At 45.3% G+C, this 19,671-nt stretch overlaps 1 protein-coding gene across 4 annotated transcripts in view; it reads left to right on the forward strand.

Annotated features, from left to right (window-relative positions):
- The first annotated feature begins 11,791 nt into the window (after positions 1-11,791).
- DYNC2H1 (dynein cytoplasmic 2 heavy chain 1) overlaps positions 11,792-19,671 on the forward strand; it is a 256,629-nt gene continuing 248,749 nt past the window's right edge. For all 4 annotated transcript variants that reach the window (XM_045077504.1, XM_045077505.1, XM_045077507.1 and 1 more), the window contains exons 1-4: positions 11,792-12,102; positions 16,201-16,371; positions 16,779-16,914; positions 18,529-18,647. In XM_045077504.1, coding sequence (XP_044933439.1) covers positions 11,908-12,102; positions 16,201-16,371; positions 16,779-16,914; positions 18,529-18,647 — 621 coding nt within the window. In that variant the 5' untranslated portion in view covers positions 11,792-11,907. The remainder of the gene's footprint in view (positions 12,103-16,200; positions 16,372-16,778; positions 16,915-18,528; positions 18,648-19,671) is intronic.

A 19,671-nucleotide genomic window follows, 5' to 3' on the forward strand; every position in this document is an offset into this window, starting at 1 on the left:
GGCGGCGCCGCGGGCAGCCGGGGCGTGGTGGTGCGGTCGTGCGCGGCTCTCGGCCTCTGTGGGTCGCCCGCGGGCGCCGGCCTTTGTCGTGGGGCCGCTCCCTGTCCCTCGTGCTGGGGGCCCCCTGCCCTCTGCGGCTCGGAGCGAGGCGGTGGAGCAGGCCGCGGGGCACCTGCCGCCCACGGGGCACCCGCTGCGGGGCCGCCTGGAGCCCCGGCTGTGGCTCTCCCGGCGCCCGCCCAGCTCGCCGTCCAGGTGAGGGGCACGCGGCGGCGGCCGGTCCGGCGAGGATGGGCCTCCCCCAGACCCTCCAGAGCCCTGCGGCGGAGCGGAGCCGGGGGGCCGGCCTGCGTGCGTCCGAGCTGCGGGTGCGCGCGGCTGTGCTGCCGGGCGGCGGGCGACTAGCGACCGACGTTCCCGCCGGGGGCTCGGGCTCCGGACGCGCCGCCTCCGCCCGCTCGCTCGCGACGCCCCGTGCTCAGTGCGGCGTGCACCGGCCCGGCACCGAGGCGTGCCGGGGTCCCCCAGAGCTGTGTGATCCCACAGTAGCGCGGCCCGGCTGCCTTCCTGGGGGCCTTGTCTTGGGTCCGCCCGTGCCGTCCCCCGTGTAGCATTTGTCTCTCTCTGCGGGGATCTCACACCACTTCGTCCGCTCAGGTGCTCGCGGGCTTTCAGGTCGTTCCAGGTCTGGGCCTGGGGCGAGGAGAGCTTTCCGGCCTGACGTTCCCGTTACCTTTGACCCTGGAAGAGCCCCGGCTGGCGTCGCGAGTCTCTCTCAGCGGCGGGTTTCTGCTTCGGGGCTGTAAGTGTGCTTGCCTTGGGGTTTTCTTCCTAACCCTTTTTCTCCAGCTGATCCAGTGTCGGTGCCGCGGGTAGTACCTGCGACCCAGGGATCTGCGCTCATCGGCGGGTGGGGCGGGTGAAGGTCCTGAGTGGGCTGTTGGCAGTAACGTTTCTGGGAGTCACACCTTACAATAAACAGATTTTCAGCTAAGTACGGGAGTGTTGGTGCTTCTGACGCCCGTGGCATACAAGGGGCGCCTGTCCTTCTGCAAGGGGAGTTGCTGGTGCACATGGTAGTTCTCTGTTTTTGGAGGATCTTCTATACTCTTTCCCTGCCAACAGTGCACGAGGGTTCTTTTTCCTCCATCCATGCCAGAACTTGCTGTCTCATCTTTGACAAAGGCCATTCTAACATTGATGTGGGGTCATAATTCACTGTGGTTTTAATACGCATGTCCCTAATGACTAGTGATATAAAACATCTTTTCATGTACGTGTTGGCCTTTCATATATATCCTTTGGAGAAATGTCTGTTTATGTCCTTTGCCCAATTTTTTAATTGGGTTATTGGTTTCGTGGCTGTTTGTTCAGTTGTACGAGTTCTTTATATGTTTTGGATATTAACACCTTATCAGGCATATGGTTTGCAGTTTTTATCCCCATTCCATAGATTGTCCTTTCACTTTATTTTGCTGTGCACAAGCTTTTGGGTGTGATATCCTCCCACTTACGTTTTATTTTGTTGCTTATGCTTTCAATGTCACAATCGAAAGTCATGAAGACCATGTCAGGGAGTTTTATTCCTGTTTTCCTCTGTGAGCTTCATGACTTCAGGTCTTACAGTTAAGTTGTTAATTCACTTGAGTTAATTTTTTTTTAATTTTATTTATTTATTTGTCAGAGAAAGAGAGAGAGCACGCACAAGCAGCCAGAGTGGCAGGCAGAGGCTGAGAGAGAAGCAGGCTCCCTGTTGAGCAAGGAGCCCGGTGTAGGACTTGATCTCGGGACCTTGGGATCATGACCTGAGCCGAAGGCAGTGGCTTAACGGACAGAGCCACTCAGTTGCCCCATCTTGAGTTAATTTTTGTGAGTGGTGTATGAGCACAGTCCAGTTTCATTCTTTTCCACGTGAATATTCATTCAGTTATCCCAGCACCATTTATTGAAGAGACTGTCTTTTCTCCATTGAGTATTCCCTGAAGAAGAACTCCTCTCACAACAGCTACAGCTGCTTCTTCTAGACCCGAGAAGGAAGAGCCCACCACACCTGGACTTTAGACTGGATAGGATCTCACTTGCATCTGTGGAATTCTCTGGGGGAAAAAAAATGAAACCATGAGTCTATGGATGGTATTCACTCATTAAGTTTATTACTCACACAAAACTTAATGATCGCTTAAACCAGGAACTGTGCTGGGCTTAGGGATATAAAAGACAGGCATGACTCCTGTATCCATGAATCTTACAGTCAGCTGGGGGGGTGACATGGGTGCATTTGCGTTTAAGAGAATTTTAGGAACAAAGAATAGGGCCAATAATTTACACTCATCAGTGGCATTAAAGAGATGATTTCCAGAGTGATGGAGTTGGTTTTCTTCACTGTCTTTTGATCTGTACCTACTGCCGCCACTGTACCTCTTTGGTCAACATGGGCCATTCCAGTTACTCACAGAAGGGGCTTCACTGCCCCTGAGCAGTACGAAAGCACTGAGGTATGTGGTTTTCATCTCTTCTTTTGCTAAAACATGGAAAATACATTCGTTTCCATCAAGAAGCCACCTACTGTGGAGAAGCAAACTATGACACAGTACTGTGGTTCTTTCTGTGTAGAATTTTGTTAATGAAGATAATGAGAACGAAGGAGAGGCATGAAGCATTTACCTTAAGCAGAAACTCACATGTTCTCGTTTCAAATCCGAAGATGCTCAGTGACTTCAGTAAGATGTAATCCCTTTATCCTTCATCTTATCCTACTGGAACATAGAAGGATAGAGAAAAAACACAATTAAATAGCCATCTAGCACAGCAGGGGACACGGATTCATACCAAGCAGGGCAGTAAGCAAAAGGACAGCCACAGCTCTGCCATCTACTCAGCATTCTAATTACACGCACATCCCTTAGCTTTTGAAGGTTATAGAAGGAAGTGATGAAAAAGGTATTTTAAAAGATTTGCATCTGAACTGAGGCAGCCAAAAATGGGCCCCTAAAATGTGTTAATTTATATATTCTGTACACAGTTTATTTTTTCTTAACACCTCTTTAAAATAGGGCATTGGCACTTGCCAGAAAAAGAAGCAACACAAAAAAATAAATTGATTTCTGGGATGCCACATGGAATTTTGGTCCTGGATCTGCATAAATACTCCTTTCCATACATTATTTATTCTCAAAACAACCTTGCAGGCCAACATTTTATAAACTATTTCCACACACATAAAACAGAGAAAGAAAACTTGGAGAACAGTAGAAATGAGATGCTAGAACATCTTTCACACAAGCCCACAATGACTCCTACTGCTCGAGGGAGGTCTCATAGTGCAGAACTACAGAATATATGCCAGGCGTCCTCCATGCCCTAAAGCAGGGTGCTAAGCACATCGCCTGCAGTCTGACTGTGGCCGTGGTTCTCTCTGGGACCCCACACAGAGTAGCCACCATCTGGGGCCACTGCCTTCCATCATGGTGGAGGGGACAGAAAACATGATGAAACATCCTGCTCTAAGTGACACCACTTCTGTTTCGGTCTTGTATCTGAGTCCTGACATGAGTCCATCAAGACCTGAATGTATCGTCCTGCAAAGAGAGGCTCCAAATGAAAAGAAGCACAGTCTACAATAATAGGGGGTTGGGATGAGATTGTATTTAGGATCCAGGGAAGAAAGAGTTGACAGTTTTGAAGGGACACTATGAAAGAGCAAACCTCCGGCCTCACAGAGACTCCCTCCGAGTCTGAGCCAAGATGAGCTTCAACTGTTACATATTTTTAAAGTAAAAAAGCCAAACCAAGTGTTCTTTTCATGTCGATTTTATAGTCTTATTTCTCCTTGAGGTAATAATGACACTGATCCTTTATATTGGTCATGAGCAAGAATGTGCGGAGAAGAAAAGCACGCAAACATTTTTTTAAAAAACCCTCTCTCGAACAGTAGGAGTCAGTGTGGGCTTGTGTGAAAGATGTTCTAGCATCTCATTTCTGCTGTTCCCGCCACAGGCTAAAAAACGCAGCCAATTCTCAGACAACCTTCCCCTAGTTGTCGCACAGTCTGTCTGCAGCCCCATCTTCCAACCACACAGGTTCTGGGTAGAACCCATATGCAGGCCCAGCTGCACATCTGTGGGGCAGAGTCCCTTGTTCAGACCTGACTGGATGCTCTGCTCTGAGAGAGCCAGCCACTGAACCCTCCCAAGCACCAGGCTGTGTGCGACAGCAAAGGGAGCTCAGATGAGAATTGTTTGGTGTTCTGGAGGGGTTAGAGGGTACTAAGGAATTCTACAGATCAAGATCCCTTTAACGTTAGAAAAGCTAACTGCTCCTAGACCCTAGGTCTAGGTAATAACTTCCTAAAAGCTTTAAGTGACAAAAAGGCACTAAAAGCTCTCTCAGTTCAAAACTGAGGGGAAAAAAGCGGCACAATCTTTCTGCAAAGATCAGATGAAAGGTTCTGACCTTGCCAGAAACTTGGTGTTTTGGAGAGCCTTCAGATAGCCTCATTTGTTGAGAGAAAGGGGCACGTATATGAGGAAGCAGAGATGAATCATTCTGGAGATTTTGTATGGAAAGAGCTGCGGGATTTACAATACGGGAACCAGAAGCACATATATCAGAAAGCCAAGTTTTTGAGGTAAAGAAACCATGCGCCCTGATTAAAAAAAATACTTTGAGCCTTAAAACAAACAAGCTCTCAGAGCATCCCCAGCAGGATGCCCCGAGGAGCCATCTTTCTGGCTTGCATTTTGCTGGCCCATGAGGAGCCACACTTGAACCTGCATCATGTGGAGATTTCAATCCCTCTCCTTTCTCCAATAAAGGACTGCCGCAGATAAGCATGCGTTGGCTTCGCATCCCCGGCAAGAACAGGAGACACGTGATGGAAGAGTCTTCCATTAGTTTCAGAGACTAAGGTCCTCAGTGGTGTAAAGTTTCACATTTCATACTTGTTAGATACCTGCGGGGACTAAAGGTGCCAAGGTGATACCTGAAAACTTGGGTCTCTTTTCCTTTAAATCTGTCCTGAGTTACCCTCTTGAGTAATTGATGCTACCAATCTTTTGATGCTCTATTCTCATAGCAACAGGGTGTGATGTCACAGGGTTATTTTATCACAGAAGTTATCCCAAAAAAGATGCTGAGCTGCGAAGCAGAAAGCTGTGGCTGAATTGCCTGTTCTCAGCTATCACTTCACGTAAATAAAAATGGAAATAGAAAATAAGAGACTCCTACTAACAGTTCATGTGAACATTTTTATTAGGAGCTGCCATGGTACAAAGCTTTCCTTTTAGCACTTTGTATCAGTGGTTACGTATTTTTTAAAAATAATATTATAAGATGTTCTGTTACAAGTCTCAGCGGGACTGTCTCCTGCAAATAAAGGTAGGCTAGGTCAGGCACACGGTCAAGAAAGCCGCATTAAAGCATTTAAAATCAGCATCATTACAGAGGAAAATATTACCTATTACTATCTTGGGAGTTTTTTTTAATAGTAAGAACCTTAAAACAGTAGTTTTCACTAGCATACTTGATCACACTGAAAGGCAAAATTACAGGGACTGGCTCTGTTTATCAGACAAATGATTGTCACTTGTGACTGTTGTAGGAAAGACAGCATTCCATAAAGCCATCCCAAACTTGCTTGGTCATGTAAATTCGTGGAGTGTCCTTGGTGTGAGACAGGGTGGGTACGTCTGCAGGGCTCCATTCGGCCACAGTGACAAAGAAGGCAAGAGCTCAGTTGTTGAAGACATGGGCTTGCTTGCTGGCGTTCCACCTTGGTCCAGAGTCAGCTGGGGGCTCTGTTCTTTGTCATTCAAACAGCCACTATCTAGAACTGTGCTCATGACTGTGGCAGAAGAAAGAAACGGGGGAGGTTATTTTGTGTGGCCCAAGCAGTATTTTTTCTCTTAACTAGAAAGATGTCTGGAAGGTGTGGTCTTCATCTGGACGGCTCTCAAACTTCTGCTCTCTCTCCTTTCGTGCACAAGGCCCAGCTGCCCTTACCTGGCCCCAATGGTAGATGTGACCCTGCAACTTGCTTGGCTAATACAACGTGAATAGAATTGACGGGAGAAGTTTCCAGAGCCCATGAGTGCTCTGCTACATGGTTTCTCCCTCAATACCAAGAAGATATTTGTCAGTTAAGCCTGCATATAAGCAAATATAAACCAAAGCTCAATAAATGTAAACAATGTTTTCCAGGAAATATAAAAACATCACAAAACTACACTTAAAAAAATTCTCCCCTGGCGCCTGGTTGGCTCAGTAGGTTAAGCATCTGCCTTCAGCTCAGCTTGTGATCCCAGGGTCCTGGAATTGAGTCCCACACTGGGCTCCTTGCTCAGCTGGGGAGTATGTGTCTGTCTGTCTCTGTGTCCCCCACCCCCTGTTCATGTACATGCACTCTCTCTCAAATAAATAAATAAAATCTTTAAAAAAAAATTCTCCCGGGACGCCTGGGTGGCTCAGTTGGTTAAGCAGCTGCCTTCGGCTCAGGTCATGATCCCAGCGTCCTGGGATCGAGTCCCACATCGGGCTCCTTGCTCCGCAGGGAGCCTGCTTCTCCCTCTGACTCTGCCTTCCACTCTGTCTGCCTGTGCTCGCTCTCGCTCGCTCTCTCTCTGACAAATAAATAAATAAAAATCTTTAAATAAAAAAAAAAAAAAAAAAAAAAAAATTCTCCCAAGACCAGTGTACTTTTCATCTTAAAATAAGTGCGGGGTACAGTGTCTGCCATACCTCCCATACTTCTTGCCGTTAATTTTAAAATGAAAAACACCAGCACTCAAATAAATAGTATTTAAAATTTGAGAGAAGATTCAAAATATTAAAATTATTTAATGATAATGTCTTTATTTTTTTAATAATAAAACACAAGTATTATCTGCAAGGAACTCCACCATTTTTGCTCTCCTCTAATGTCTGTTTCTGGTTCTCTTTGTGAGAAATCATCACATTTCTGGCCTCTTACCCCTCTCCTGTACTCTGCCCAGGATTCCTGTTGGGGGGGGGGCAGGAGGAGCATAGAAGTGCAGACCAAAGAATTAACTTTGGCTGTGTGTTACAAACACACACTAACTCCCTCGCTTACACAGCTCCTTCCTCTTGCTCCACAATTTTCAGTGCAATTGACTATGGAGGAAAGGGCTTCCTGTGTCCCAGCAGGGATGGTTGGTGACCACTCACTGACTTATCAACAGTCGGAAGAAAGAGTTCCTTTGGTCTTAGTGGCGTAAATATATGTAAGCATTAAATGTCTCATTAGGATGTATCTTTCGTTATGCCCGTAACTGTAATCCCCAAGTGCCATGCCCTAGGTAAATCGCAGCTTTGGTAAGCCTGAAGAAGGGGTTCTGAAAACACCCATCATGCATGGCCCCCCACTAAGAAGAGTTAACTAGAGGGTTACTGCTGTACTATCAACAGTTCTACAACAGTCCTGTGGAATGTTTTTCTTTAAACTGAGTCAGTGTAAGGAGCATATTTAATAAGGGGAACAATTTTTATAACTAGCATCGTAATGTAAGTTGGCCCAATCTTTGTCAAACATAATGGATCAAACAGAAAAACATTTTTCCTCGCATAGAACAGATGTGGATCTGTTAGAGATCAACTGAAACAATGGATCCCTGCAGACATGGAAGATCTTTTGGGGGTTTGGGAGGTCCCAGTGTCTTTACAACCTAAGACATTTTCACTGATAGTGCAAGAGCACTGGTGTGTGTGGTAGGCAGAATTCTCAACCGGTGTGAGGCTTCCGCATACCATGTGATCCTCTAACTTGGAGCGGGGGGAGGGGGGTGACACCTGTGAAAGGGATGGGTGATCACTCCCATGCTGAATTTACTACTCAGCTTACTTTGACTTAATAAAGGAGGTTATCCACTGGGTCTGGTCGAATCAGGTGAACCCTGAGAGGGAATAAGGCCTTTCCTGTTGTAAGAGGTTGGAGACACAAGGTCGAGTTGGTGTGTGGGTGCTACAGAGAGAGGTGAGGAACGTGGGGGCCTTGACCTACTCACGGTCACTGCAGTTGACTGCCAGCAAAGTAACGGGGACTGCAGTCTTATACCTGCAAGGAATTTAATTCTGCCTCCACAATGGGAGCTGGGAAGAGAAGCCTAAGCTCCCAATGACTCAGCCTGGCCAGCATCTTGATCTAAGTCCCATGAGACCCTCAGCGGACAATCAGGCATGTGGTTTCCCACAACCAGGCTGATGGTTCCACATTTGTAGCACTCTGTGTGGAACAATGGCACAGATCCAGGCTAGGACACAACACTGTTCCAGTAGTCACCTGTTCTTCACCTCCGTGAGCCACAAGAGAGTGTCCTTCTTACAGGAGTAGAGACTATCGACTTCCTCAATCCCAGAGCTGGAGGCATGTGGGCCACATGCAGAGGCACAGTGGCTGCCTTCCGGAAAGGACCGGCCACTGGAGTCATGGTCTGCACCAGCAGCTTATGTCATGCAAGACCACGCTTACCCGAAGAGTGACAAAAACTACGATTACGCAGATGGGATATGTGGCAAATGTTTTTCCCAGAAATAAATGAAATAAGGCTATCATTTCAGGGAAAACATCTGACTCCATTGGTTGCCAATCCTGCATGCAAGAAATAGAATTTTGGAAAATTTAAGTTTTCTGATGTAAGCTTGACCACCTCTTCAGACATAAAAACTTATAAAATCAGTGGTATACTGACAGATGTGATTTTCAAAATATTGCATAATGAAATGTATTCACATTTGGAAGATCCTCATAGCTCAGTGAACCAGTATTTTTCAAAGGACCAATAACGTGATGTTACAAAACTGCGTGGGTCAAAGATCCATTCAGCATGCATGATAATCAATGGTTTTTAATGTAGCTGAGTGTGAAATGTTGAATCACTGATACGGTTCCAGATTTCCAAACCGCAACTAGCCTTTAAGAAACTACCACTTGTGGAATGTTAGTAACAATGAACAACATTCACAATGATCTGAAAAAGCTGTTAAAGTTCTTTCCCATTTTCGAACTACACGTCTATGTGAGGGCAGGTTTTTCCCAGTACTTCAGTGGGTCAGCTTATTGCAAGAGATAGCATGAAGAGGCTAGCTGTCCCCTACTAAGGCATAAAGAGATTTAAAAAAAAATGTAAGACAATGCCAGTCTTTTAACCAAATTTATGTTTGTGTGGGGAATTATATTTTTAAAAATATTTTATTTATTTAGAGAGGGAGTGAGAGCATAAGGTGGGGGAGGGGCAGAGGAGAAGGGAGAGGGACAATAGGACTGTTTGCTGAGATGGAACCAGACATGGGGCTTGATCTCATGACCCCAAGATCAAGACCTGAGCAGAAACCAAGAGTTGACACTTAACTGACTGAGCCACCAGGAGCCTAGGAATAATTACCTTTATAAAAGCATGTCGTTTATGTTACTAAGTCATGGACTTCTTATTATTTTTTTTTTTTAAAGATTTTATTTATTTATTTGACAGAGAGAAATCACAAGTAGATGGAGAGGCAGGCAGAGAGAGAGAGGGAAGCAGGCTCTCCGCTGAGCAGAGAGCCCGATGCGGGACTCGATCCCAGGACTCTGAGATCATGACCTGAGCCGAAGGCAGCGGCTTAACCCACTGAGCCACCCAGGCGCCCTGGACTTCTTATTTTTAAATAGATGAATAAATATGTTTAAGGAAGTCTCAGTTTTCATGACTGTTACAGTAACTATTGATAGAAATAATGCACAAAAAATCTTTTTGGTATCTGCAATAGTTTTTTAAAGTATAAAGACCTGACACTAAAATGTTTGAGATATGCCAATATTGATCAAAATCAGGAAAGTTTGGCTCAGAAAGGCTTTGTCCCTTGTTCTTCAGCTTACATTTCCTATTTTCATGCCACCTGCTAGCCCACTACTAAACCAACGTCGTACATTCAATTAAACAAAACAAACAGCACCCTACTGCTGATATAAATTGCTCTGTTGGTAGCTTAACTCACTATAAAAAGCAGACCCACATACATATGCGCAAAATGGTCCAAACACATAAAGGTTATTTCTTGCTTAACAGCTGCTGGTCCTGCTCCTTACTGAGCAAGGAGCCCTGCGACCTACACATTTATGGCTTTGTCATCTCTTGTTTTATATCCAGCTGGCAAAAGATGAAGGTTCACTCACTGCTTTCAAACCCTGGCTTGTAAGTGGCACACATTACTTCTGCTCACATCCTATGGGTAAGAATGAGTTAATGGCCACAACTGGAAAGTAGCCACTACTTAGCCGTGGAAGGAGAGAAGGGATATTGGGGGGCGGCTGGCTGGCCTCCACTGTGATGTAGAGCCTGGAGATCTATCTGGGTAGCAGTCTTCGTTCTACAACTAATCATCTGCGTATACGTTAGTTATATCTGAGATTCCTTCTGATTTATTGAAGCTTCATGTGTACAGAGAACTAATTGGTCTTTGGTCCACTCTATGGCTAATTTTTGGTACACAGCAGTGACATACGAAATTCCTACCCTCATTGGGCTTACATGCCAACTGGAGTTTCTATGATTCTTGATGTCTGGGTTACACTATATCTGAATAGTCAAATGCTTTCTCTTGTGGAAGTCTAAAGCCCAACAAAGATTCCTACAATTTCCCGGGAGGATGACATTCCCTACATCCCATCTGCTTCCCAGACTCATGTTCCTACCTGCCTTCATACCTACCACATTGCCATGGATGCTGAATGCAACCATTTCACGCATTTCCATAGGAATGGCTCACCTAGACCAAGCATTTTTGAGTACAGGCGGCTTTCCTGAAGACCACGTGAAGGGTCATAATGTCCGTTGCAGAGCAAAAATCCCTGTGTCCATATTTAGCCATCTTTGCTTCCAAAATCTGTCTTAGCTACCTAGTCATCTCGGGCTCCTGTTTGGATTTGTTTCCCATCCAGCGGCCAGCAACCCAATTCATGGACTCCTCGCTCCCACTTCGAGGATTATTTCTTGAGAATTTGAATTCCTTTCCCTTTATAATTCACAGCGTCCCACTTTCTTTAGTTCCCATTCCCAAATCCTACTTAAGATGCTCAGAAGATAAAAGACCCTCTTTCCAATTATAAAAGAATATAGTTTTACGAGGAAGTTGTGAAAATTGAATGCAAATTAATTTGTATTAATTAATTCGAGTTCCTCGGGATGAGGGCTCTAACCGGAGGACAGATGACGCCCGACCAGACCACAAAGTGCTTTAAGGGCAGGGCGCACTCCAAGGGCTGCCCAGGGCCGGGCCCACAGCAGCGCGCAGCCACGCGGGGCGGTTCGGAGTCCCGACGCGCGAGCGCTGAGCGCGGGGCCGCGGTGTGCAGGGAGACCCGGGCCCGGCCCCGCCGCTGCTCCGTCCGTACGGGGAGCGGGCGCAGGCCGGCTCGGTTCCCGAGCGAGCGAGCGGCAGCCGTGGGCTCGGGCATCCCGCACAGGCTGCTGTCGCGCAGCGGCCGAGATGGAAGACCGGTGGCCGCGGTTTTTCGGGAACCGCAGCGGAGCACAGGGCGAAGGTGCCGGATGAGGCAGCCCAGCTAGCAGCGCGGGAAGAAGACGCGGGGTCACGCCCCCCCGCCCCCGCCGCTCTCCCTCGGCCTCTTCCCAGGGCCTCCGCCGCCCCGAGAAGTCCGCGCGGGGAACACGCGGCGCGCGGCGACCTCACGCGCACGCGGCCGGAGCCCTCCAAGCCCGGAGCCTCCGGGCGCCTCCGCGGGCCGTGCGTGCGCGTGCCCGAGCGCTGACGCCCACGCCGCGCCGACGTCGCGCTCCGTCGCCATAGCGACTGGCCCTGGCAACCGCGAAGCCTGCGGGCCGGCGGGCGGGCTGCGGTGCGGGTGCGGGCCGGCTGGCTGCGGGTGCGGGCCGGCTGGCTGCGGGGGCAGGCGCCATGGCGGGCGCAGGCAGGGACGTGCGGAAGGTCTTCATCTTCACCACGACGCAGAATTACTTCGGGCTGGCGTCGGAGCCCTGCGACCCGCCGCTCGCGTGCAGCGGCCCCGAGATCAACAACTTCCTGGACGACGGCAACCAGATGCTCCTGCGGGCGCAGCGCTCGGACGCCGGCGTCTCCTTCTCCAATGCGGTACGGCCCCCGCGCTCGGCACGCCCCGGAACGGGCCCTGCTCACGTCCCCTCGGGGACCGTCCCCCGCTCCGGCTCGGGCTCCCTCCCCCGGGACCCCCGCGGCCTCCCTCCGGACCCGGCCCTGCTCACGTCCCCTCGGGGACCGCCCCCCCCCTCCGGCTCGGGCTCCCTCCCCCGGGACCCCCGCGGCCTACCCCCGAAGAGGGCCCTGCTCAGCCCTTATCAGGGAACCCCCACTCAGGCTCCCCTCTGAGCGGGACCCGCTTCAGTCCCCCGTCAACCTGCCTCCTGGACACCCCCGCCCCCACCGGGCCCTCCCCCCGACCTTCCCCTCCTTGGGCCTTCTCCTTCGGGGGTCCTCCCTCCTCTCCCCCAGCCCCCCCAACCCCGCAGCCAGGTCTTCCCCCACGCTGTGCTGAGCTGCACTCGCGCACCTGAGCAGACACCTCTGCGCTCTCCTAGTTTTGCTTTGTTCTTAAACGCTACACGTGTGTTAACAGTTAAAAAGAAATCACCTGTGTTACTTACCGGAAAAGTTGTTTTTCTCCTCCCTCTTGAGGTTCTTTGAGGCACATTGTAGTGTATCTTTTTTGGGGTATGCGCTGAGCTTAAATGGACTCGAGGGAAAGGTTGCTTAAGAGTTCATATCTTTAAGGAAATAGTAGAATTCAAAGTTTGAATTCTTTCTTTCTTTATTTTTTTGAGTGGCAGTATGTGATTGACTCACTGACCGTCGGCGCTGCTGCAGTCCCGGCTCAGATAAGGAAACCTGAGGGTGGTACTCTGAAGGATGGTGTCAGGCATTGCAGGGTTCAGTAAAAGAAGGAAAGACCTATTGTAAAACCTCTTCCTCTCCTGTTTGCCCATATCTGAAGGTCCGGGAGAGGCTTCCCACAGCAAACCTGGAGAGCAGTTTTGTTCCATGATTGAGTCATTCACCAGGAATCTGTAGTCTTGGATGTAATTCGATGCTTTTCAATAAACTTTGATTTTGAACTCTACATATTCAGGGCACTTTGCTGGGCTCCACAGGTCTAGAAGACACTCTTCAGGCACTGCTTTACGGCCTCGATGCGCATGGGCTCATTCAGCATTCACAGCAACACTTTAAAGCGGGATTGTCTTCATTTCCATTTTACCGCAAAAGAAGGAAATGAGGCACAAATGTTCCATCCCAGGTGGTAATCACTCCACTGCTCTAAGTGGTGGTAGAATTCAGAATGGAAGTCTCTGCCTCTGCCTTCCAGAGCCTCCCTCCAGGGGCCTGAGGTGACGGGCACCACTCAACAACTTCAGGGTACACTGTTGGAAGTGCCACGGAAAGTTTAAGGAGAGTGTGGTCCAGGGAAAACACGAAGAGGAAGGGTTTGGATTGCTGAAAATGTATCTTGGGTTGGGTACTGAAAATTGAAGTGATAACTTTTTTAAGATTTATTTATTTATTTATTAAAGAGCAAGAACCCAAGAATGGGGTGAAGGCCAGAGGGAGAAGCAAATTCCACACTGAGCAAGGAGCTTGTTGTGGGGCTCCATCCCAGAACCCCAGGATCATGACCTGGACCAATGCAGATGCTTAACTGACATTTCAGGTGCCCTGAAGCGCTAACTTTTTCAGGTTAATGCAGTTTAGGCTAGAGCCCAGCAATATATTTTATATTTAGTCATACAGCACACTACAGACTTCCAGTTATGTTTGAAATGTTTTGTTGGGTCTTATGTTTCACTGTAGATGTCTGACCGTTAGCATGATATGAGAAGTTAATAAATATTGAGTACTTAGGATGGGCCTGGCACTGTACAGGATGCTTGGAATAAAGCCTTGAAAATGGCAGAATTTGTCTTCAAGGAGTAGCATTGTAGTGCACAAAGGCAGGGTAAACATGTACACGCAGATACATAAATGTAACATAATTTGGGGCATTGATAAGTGTGGTTAAGATCAAAATAGAAGGGCTCCTGGATGGCTCAGTCGGTTAAGTGTCTGCCTTCGGGTCAGGTCATGATCCATGGGGTCCTGGTGCTATGGTGGGCTCCCTGTACCATGGGGAGTCTGCTTCTCCCTCTCCCTTTGCTGCTCCCCCTGCTTGTGTACTGTCTGTCTGTCTCTCTCTTGCTCGCTTAAATAAAAATCTTAAAAAAAAAAAAAAGATCAAAATAGAGTAGTGTTGAAGTACTGATCGGGGAGGGATGGGGAACTGTGTTAAAATGGAGGGGGAAGGGCTACCTGTCAGGATTAGTGAGCTTTGAAGTGAGATTTCCATGATAAGCTGTAGGCAGACAGAAGATTTAGAGGAAGCATGTTCTAAGCAAAAGATAAGTACCAAGGCCCTCTTCATTTTTTAAAAAACCTGTTTTTGCTCTTGGGCTGTGCAAACACAGGCAGCAGGCTGTGATAGGCTGGTGCCTGATGGATCCCAGTAGGTGAGAGAATTATTTTGCAACCTCAAAAAAGAAAATTTTTTGTGCTTTGAATTAAGAGCTAGCCAAATTTCCTCAGTTAAGGGAAAATCACAGTTGCCACTGGTAGGGAAACTGGCAGGAAAGGCAGCGAGGGGTGCTGTTTCAGTTTTCCTCTTCTTGGGAATGAAGAGCAGCGGTAGCCCACTGCCGCTGGCTAGGACAAAGCTCATCATCCACCGTGGCTGATGGCTGGGGGCTCGGCCGGTGACTGCGGGTATTGTTTTCAAAGTTTGGTGATAAAATATATATTCTCTGAATTTCCTTTCTTTAGATAGGTGGGAGAAAGAGAGTACTGGGGTATGTACAGTTTAATGACTAAAGAGTGAATTTTTCAAATTTACCTATCTGTAGTTTATTGTTCTTGCTTGTAATTGGAATAGAATGATCATACTGCAATAGAATTTTAATGTGTGCAAATGACATTTTGAGAAATGCGGCAATACCGAGTAAATGCCAGTTCCTTTTTTGTGCCTAGAAAATATAATGATTAGGGTAAAAGAAAAGTAACATGAAATCTCACTCATCTATAAGGAGTTTACATGCACAGCAGTGAACTTGTTTCAAAGCTTTTTAATACATATACTTCTCTTTCTGGAAAAAGAAATGAGAGCAACTGTGAAAATGCATATATAAAGCAAACACTTATTTTGGGTAAGACACTTTTCAGCCAATGGACTAATTACTGTGAACTGACCTATTTTAAACATGGTTGCTTTAGTGAATTCCAATTTAGCTCCTCCAGTTCTTACTTTAATCTAGTTATACAACTTAAATGAAAAAGTTTGATGCACAAATACTTTAAGGAAACATTTTTTTTTTTAAAGATTTTTTATTTATTTATTTGACAGACAGAGATCACAAGTAGGCAGAGAGGCAGGCAGAGAGAGAGAGAGGGAAGCAGGCTCCCTGCAGAGCAGAGAGCCCAATGCAGGGCTCAATCCCAGATCCCTGGGATCATGACCCAAGCCGAAGGCAGAGGCTTAAACCACTGAGCCACCCAGGCGCCCCAAGGAAACATTTTTGATTCAGATAAAGATAAACCTAGGAGATAGACACTTACATCTGTTTTGGTAGCTTTGAGTTTATGACTTAAAAAGCACCTTCTAAAATGCTAGTTTCAGGTGAGAGGGTAATAAACATCCTTGGTTTAGAATTTTTGGAATAGAGTGGAAACATACACTACTAATCAGTGTGTGCCTGGGGTGCACAATTTTGGTCTGTAGTATTACTGAATCTGGTTAGAGTGGAGTAGTTAGCAGTATATGCCCACAGTATTTATATAGTCCTCTCTCTGTCTGTAAACCACTTGTCATGGTGGCTTTAGGATATAGTCACATAAGTAGGGATACGTTTTAAAACCCAGATACTTTTTTTTTTTTTTAAGATTTTATTTATTTATTTGACAGAGAGAAATCACAAGTACACTGAGAGGCAGGCAGAGAGAGAGAGAGGGAAGGAAGCAGGCTCTCTGCTGAGCAGAGAGCCCGATGTGGGACTCGATCCCAGGACCCTGAGATCATGACCTGAGCCGAAGGCAACGGCTTAACCCACTGAGCCACCCAGGCACCCCTAAGGAAACATTTCTTTCAAATGCTTTCATGAAAGTAACATGAAAAATCTTTTGTTTATCACTTAGATTGATTTTGCTGACACAAAAGATAAAGTGCTGGTGTTTTTCAAGCTGCGACCTGAAGTAATTACTGATCAGAATCTACATAATAACATTCTTGTTTCGTCTATGTTAGAATCACCTATAAATTCTCTTTACCAAGCAGTACGGCAAATATTTGCCCCAGTGTTGTTAAAGGTAAGTAAGCTAAAGGAGCTGTATGGTCATTTTTTAAAAAACTAGATATTTATATAAATATCTTTATAAACAAAGATATTTTATTTGCTGTTAATATCATTATTTTAGTGTTTTAAATGTTAAAAAAATTATAAAAACATTTAAAGTCAACTTTGTTGACAGAGAAATGGGAGAAGGGGATAAATGTAACCCATATCAGCTTTTATGTTGCTCTATAGTAAATGATTTCGTAAAGTTTTACCTGTTGAAAGGCTTCTTTTCCCTCCCTCATGAGATGGAGGGCAGTGGCAGGCTTTGAGTGAGACAGGTGTATTTGGACTTATTTCTCTCAACAGTATTTTAAGGAAGCCAGTTTGATCGGAAAACTTTTGATCAATGTTTGTTTGCTCTTGTCTGTTTTTCTTCAGGACCAGGAATGGAGCGGAAACTTTGATCCCAAACTTCAGAATCTTTTGAGTGAACTAGAAACTGGGTTGGGTATAGTTCTACGAAGATCAGACATTAACTCATCAAAATTGAAATTTAAGGAAGATGACACACGAGGTATAGAACCATAGCTTAATGAAAGAAAGTCAAAACCGTTTACTTATCAGTACTAGTATTAGTAAAGTAATATATTTTTTCACAGATTTATTTCCATACATTTGGATCTTCTTTGAGCTTTAGCTTCTTTTAAATGAATGGATTTACATGGATTTTGAGAGGAGGAAAATGTAATCTTTAACAATGTGCAATTCATGGACCTAGAAAATATAGTTGCCTCTCATTATTTGCAGTGGGTCTGTTCTGTAAATTCACTGTGAATATTGAATTAGTAAACACTGAACTCTTGGTCCTAGGAAGAAAACGAAGTGAGGTTCCTGTGAGCCTCTGGTCATAACATTTTTATTGACTTCTCACCATGTAACCTTATTCTATGTATGTTCCAGTTTTTAATATACTATTTTATATGTGTTTCTGTTTTAATATAATTAACACTTTTTAAATATAGATTGTTGATTTTTAAATATAGATTGCTGATTGATTAACATAGGCTTCATGTCTAGCAGCTCTGTAACTCATGCCTGAAGGAAAGTTCCCCAACACAAGTGTTCTCTCTGGAGTTCGCACCATAGGGTTCTTGTCTTCGGCAACACTGGACACCATTCCAGCACTATGCTTGGGAGCCATGCTAAAGAGAGAAATGACCAATAAAAAGCACAACAAATGAGAAAACATCCAACTGAATAATAGTTAACAGAAAGGATACTTGTTTATAGTAGGAGATAGGAAACAGGAAGGTAGTGTTGCCTTGTTCATCCTTAGCTGGGAACACGTGTAGGGGGCAGCCCCAGTTTTTCATTGCTCTGGGCGCATCTGTGGATGACCATAAAAGCGTCACAAGCATTGATGGTAGATTACAAATAAATGTCAGGAATGGATGAATTCATAAATCCAGCATCCACGAGTAATGAGGATTGACCCTAATTGTCTAATTTGCAAAGACAATTGACCTTTATTTTAAAAATATATTTTATCAGAAGCTAATTATAATTTTGTTATGGCTATAAATGTTACTTGTATGAACAATTACTATGAAATGAATGACCTACACTAATCATTATTTTACAATGTTGGATACAGTTTTATATTTTTCTTGAGCAGTAAATCAGGTGCTTTTTGAAATGCCATAGACCCAGAAAGAATAGTGCACTTTGTAGCCTGAGATTAAGCAACTAGAAATTGTCCAGTTCATTGGGAAATATAAAAGCCAGTTGGAAGGTAAAAGTATTTTAATTTGCATATATTTTGAAACTAAATTATGAGCATTGATTGTAATCATTTCTAATTTGGATGGTATTCCCTAACACAAATGGTGATAGCCTTGTGTTGGAGAAGCAACCTTCCAGGTAGAAGACAGATGGGACAGAGACAGGTGGTTTACAAAAGCTTGGGGAACACACTGAGCAACAAACTGGTGAAGTGTGTGTGTGATTGGTACTGCTGGTTGTTCTTAGTAGATTTAAGGAAGAACTTTCTTTCGGTAGAAGTTGTGACGCTGATTTTCCATACGTCTTCAAGATCATAGGAAATAGGCAAAATCAGCAAATGAACCAGAAAATTTTCTGTTTTTTCGTTTTGAACTGATACTTCTTTTTTTCCTTCTCACCTTTTCAGGTATTCTTACACCAAGTGATGAGTTCCAGTTTTGGGTAGAACAAGCTCATCGTGGGAATAAGCAGATTAGTAAAGAGAGAGCCAGTTATTTTAAAGAATTGTTTGAAACAATTGCAAGAGTATGTGACTCCTCTATGGTTATATATAAGACTTTTGATGAAAGTACTTTAGGATTCAGTTTCCACTAGCTTTACCTTTGTTTTGACATTATTACTTGATGCTTATAAACAACATATATCCTTAGTATGTAGCAGGATTTCCTTGAAGTGTGCCCTTAATTTGAGTACAACTTAAAAACTGGAACTTTTAAGAAAGTTAGATTCTCATTTCTAGTAAATGTTTTTCTCAAAAACATAATTGCTTTTCTGCAGGTACATAGGGAAAAGCAAAAGCGTAATGTACTAACAGAGGTTTATCTACATGCAGGTAATATGTTCTTTTGAGGGAGTGTTCAGTTTATTCAAATTAGCATTTTGGAGTAATCTGAAATATGAAGTCTTAGTGTTTTTTTTTTTTTTTTAAGATTTTATTTATTTATTTGACAGACAGAGATCACAAGTAGGCAGAGAGGCAGGCAGAGAGAGAGGAGGAAGCAGGCTCCCTGCTGAGCAGAGAGCCCGATGTGGGACTCGATCCCAGGACCCTGAGATCATGACCTGAGCCGAAGGCAGCGGCTTAACCCACTGAGCCACCCAGGCGCCCTGAAGTCTTAGTTTTATACTTGATTGATTATTCTTTGAAATAGTCCTACAAGTTAAATAAGTGACCACTTTAAGTATGGTTACAAAAGTCTGTTCTTTTCAAAATAAATAAATAGTAATTTTTTTTTTCAAAGATTTTATTTATTTATTTGACAGAGAGAAATCACAAGTAGACGGAGAGGCAGGCAGAGAGAGAGAGACAGGGAAGCAGGCTCCCTGCCCGATGCGGGACTCGATCCCAGGACCCTGAGATCATGACCTGAGGCGAAGGCAGCGGCCCAACCCACTGAGCCACCCAGGCGCCCCTAAATAGTAATTTTTAATTTGTTCCCAGTATTATTGCAATAGTATCATTTTAACGAAGTGTTTGAAATGGTTTTGAAATTTTTTGTCATAATGATGGAATGTGAAATCACAACCCTTGACTGTGATCGTGTAATTG

This window comes from Mustela putorius, unplaced genomic scaffold (genome assembly GCF_011764305.1).
Source record: "Mustela putorius furo isolate JIRA1106 unplaced genomic scaffold, ASM1176430v1.1 tig00000198_pilon_pilon_pilon, whole genome shotgun sequence".
Classification (NCBI taxonomy): Eukaryota; Metazoa; Chordata; class Mammalia; order Carnivora; family Mustelidae; genus Mustela; species Mustela putorius.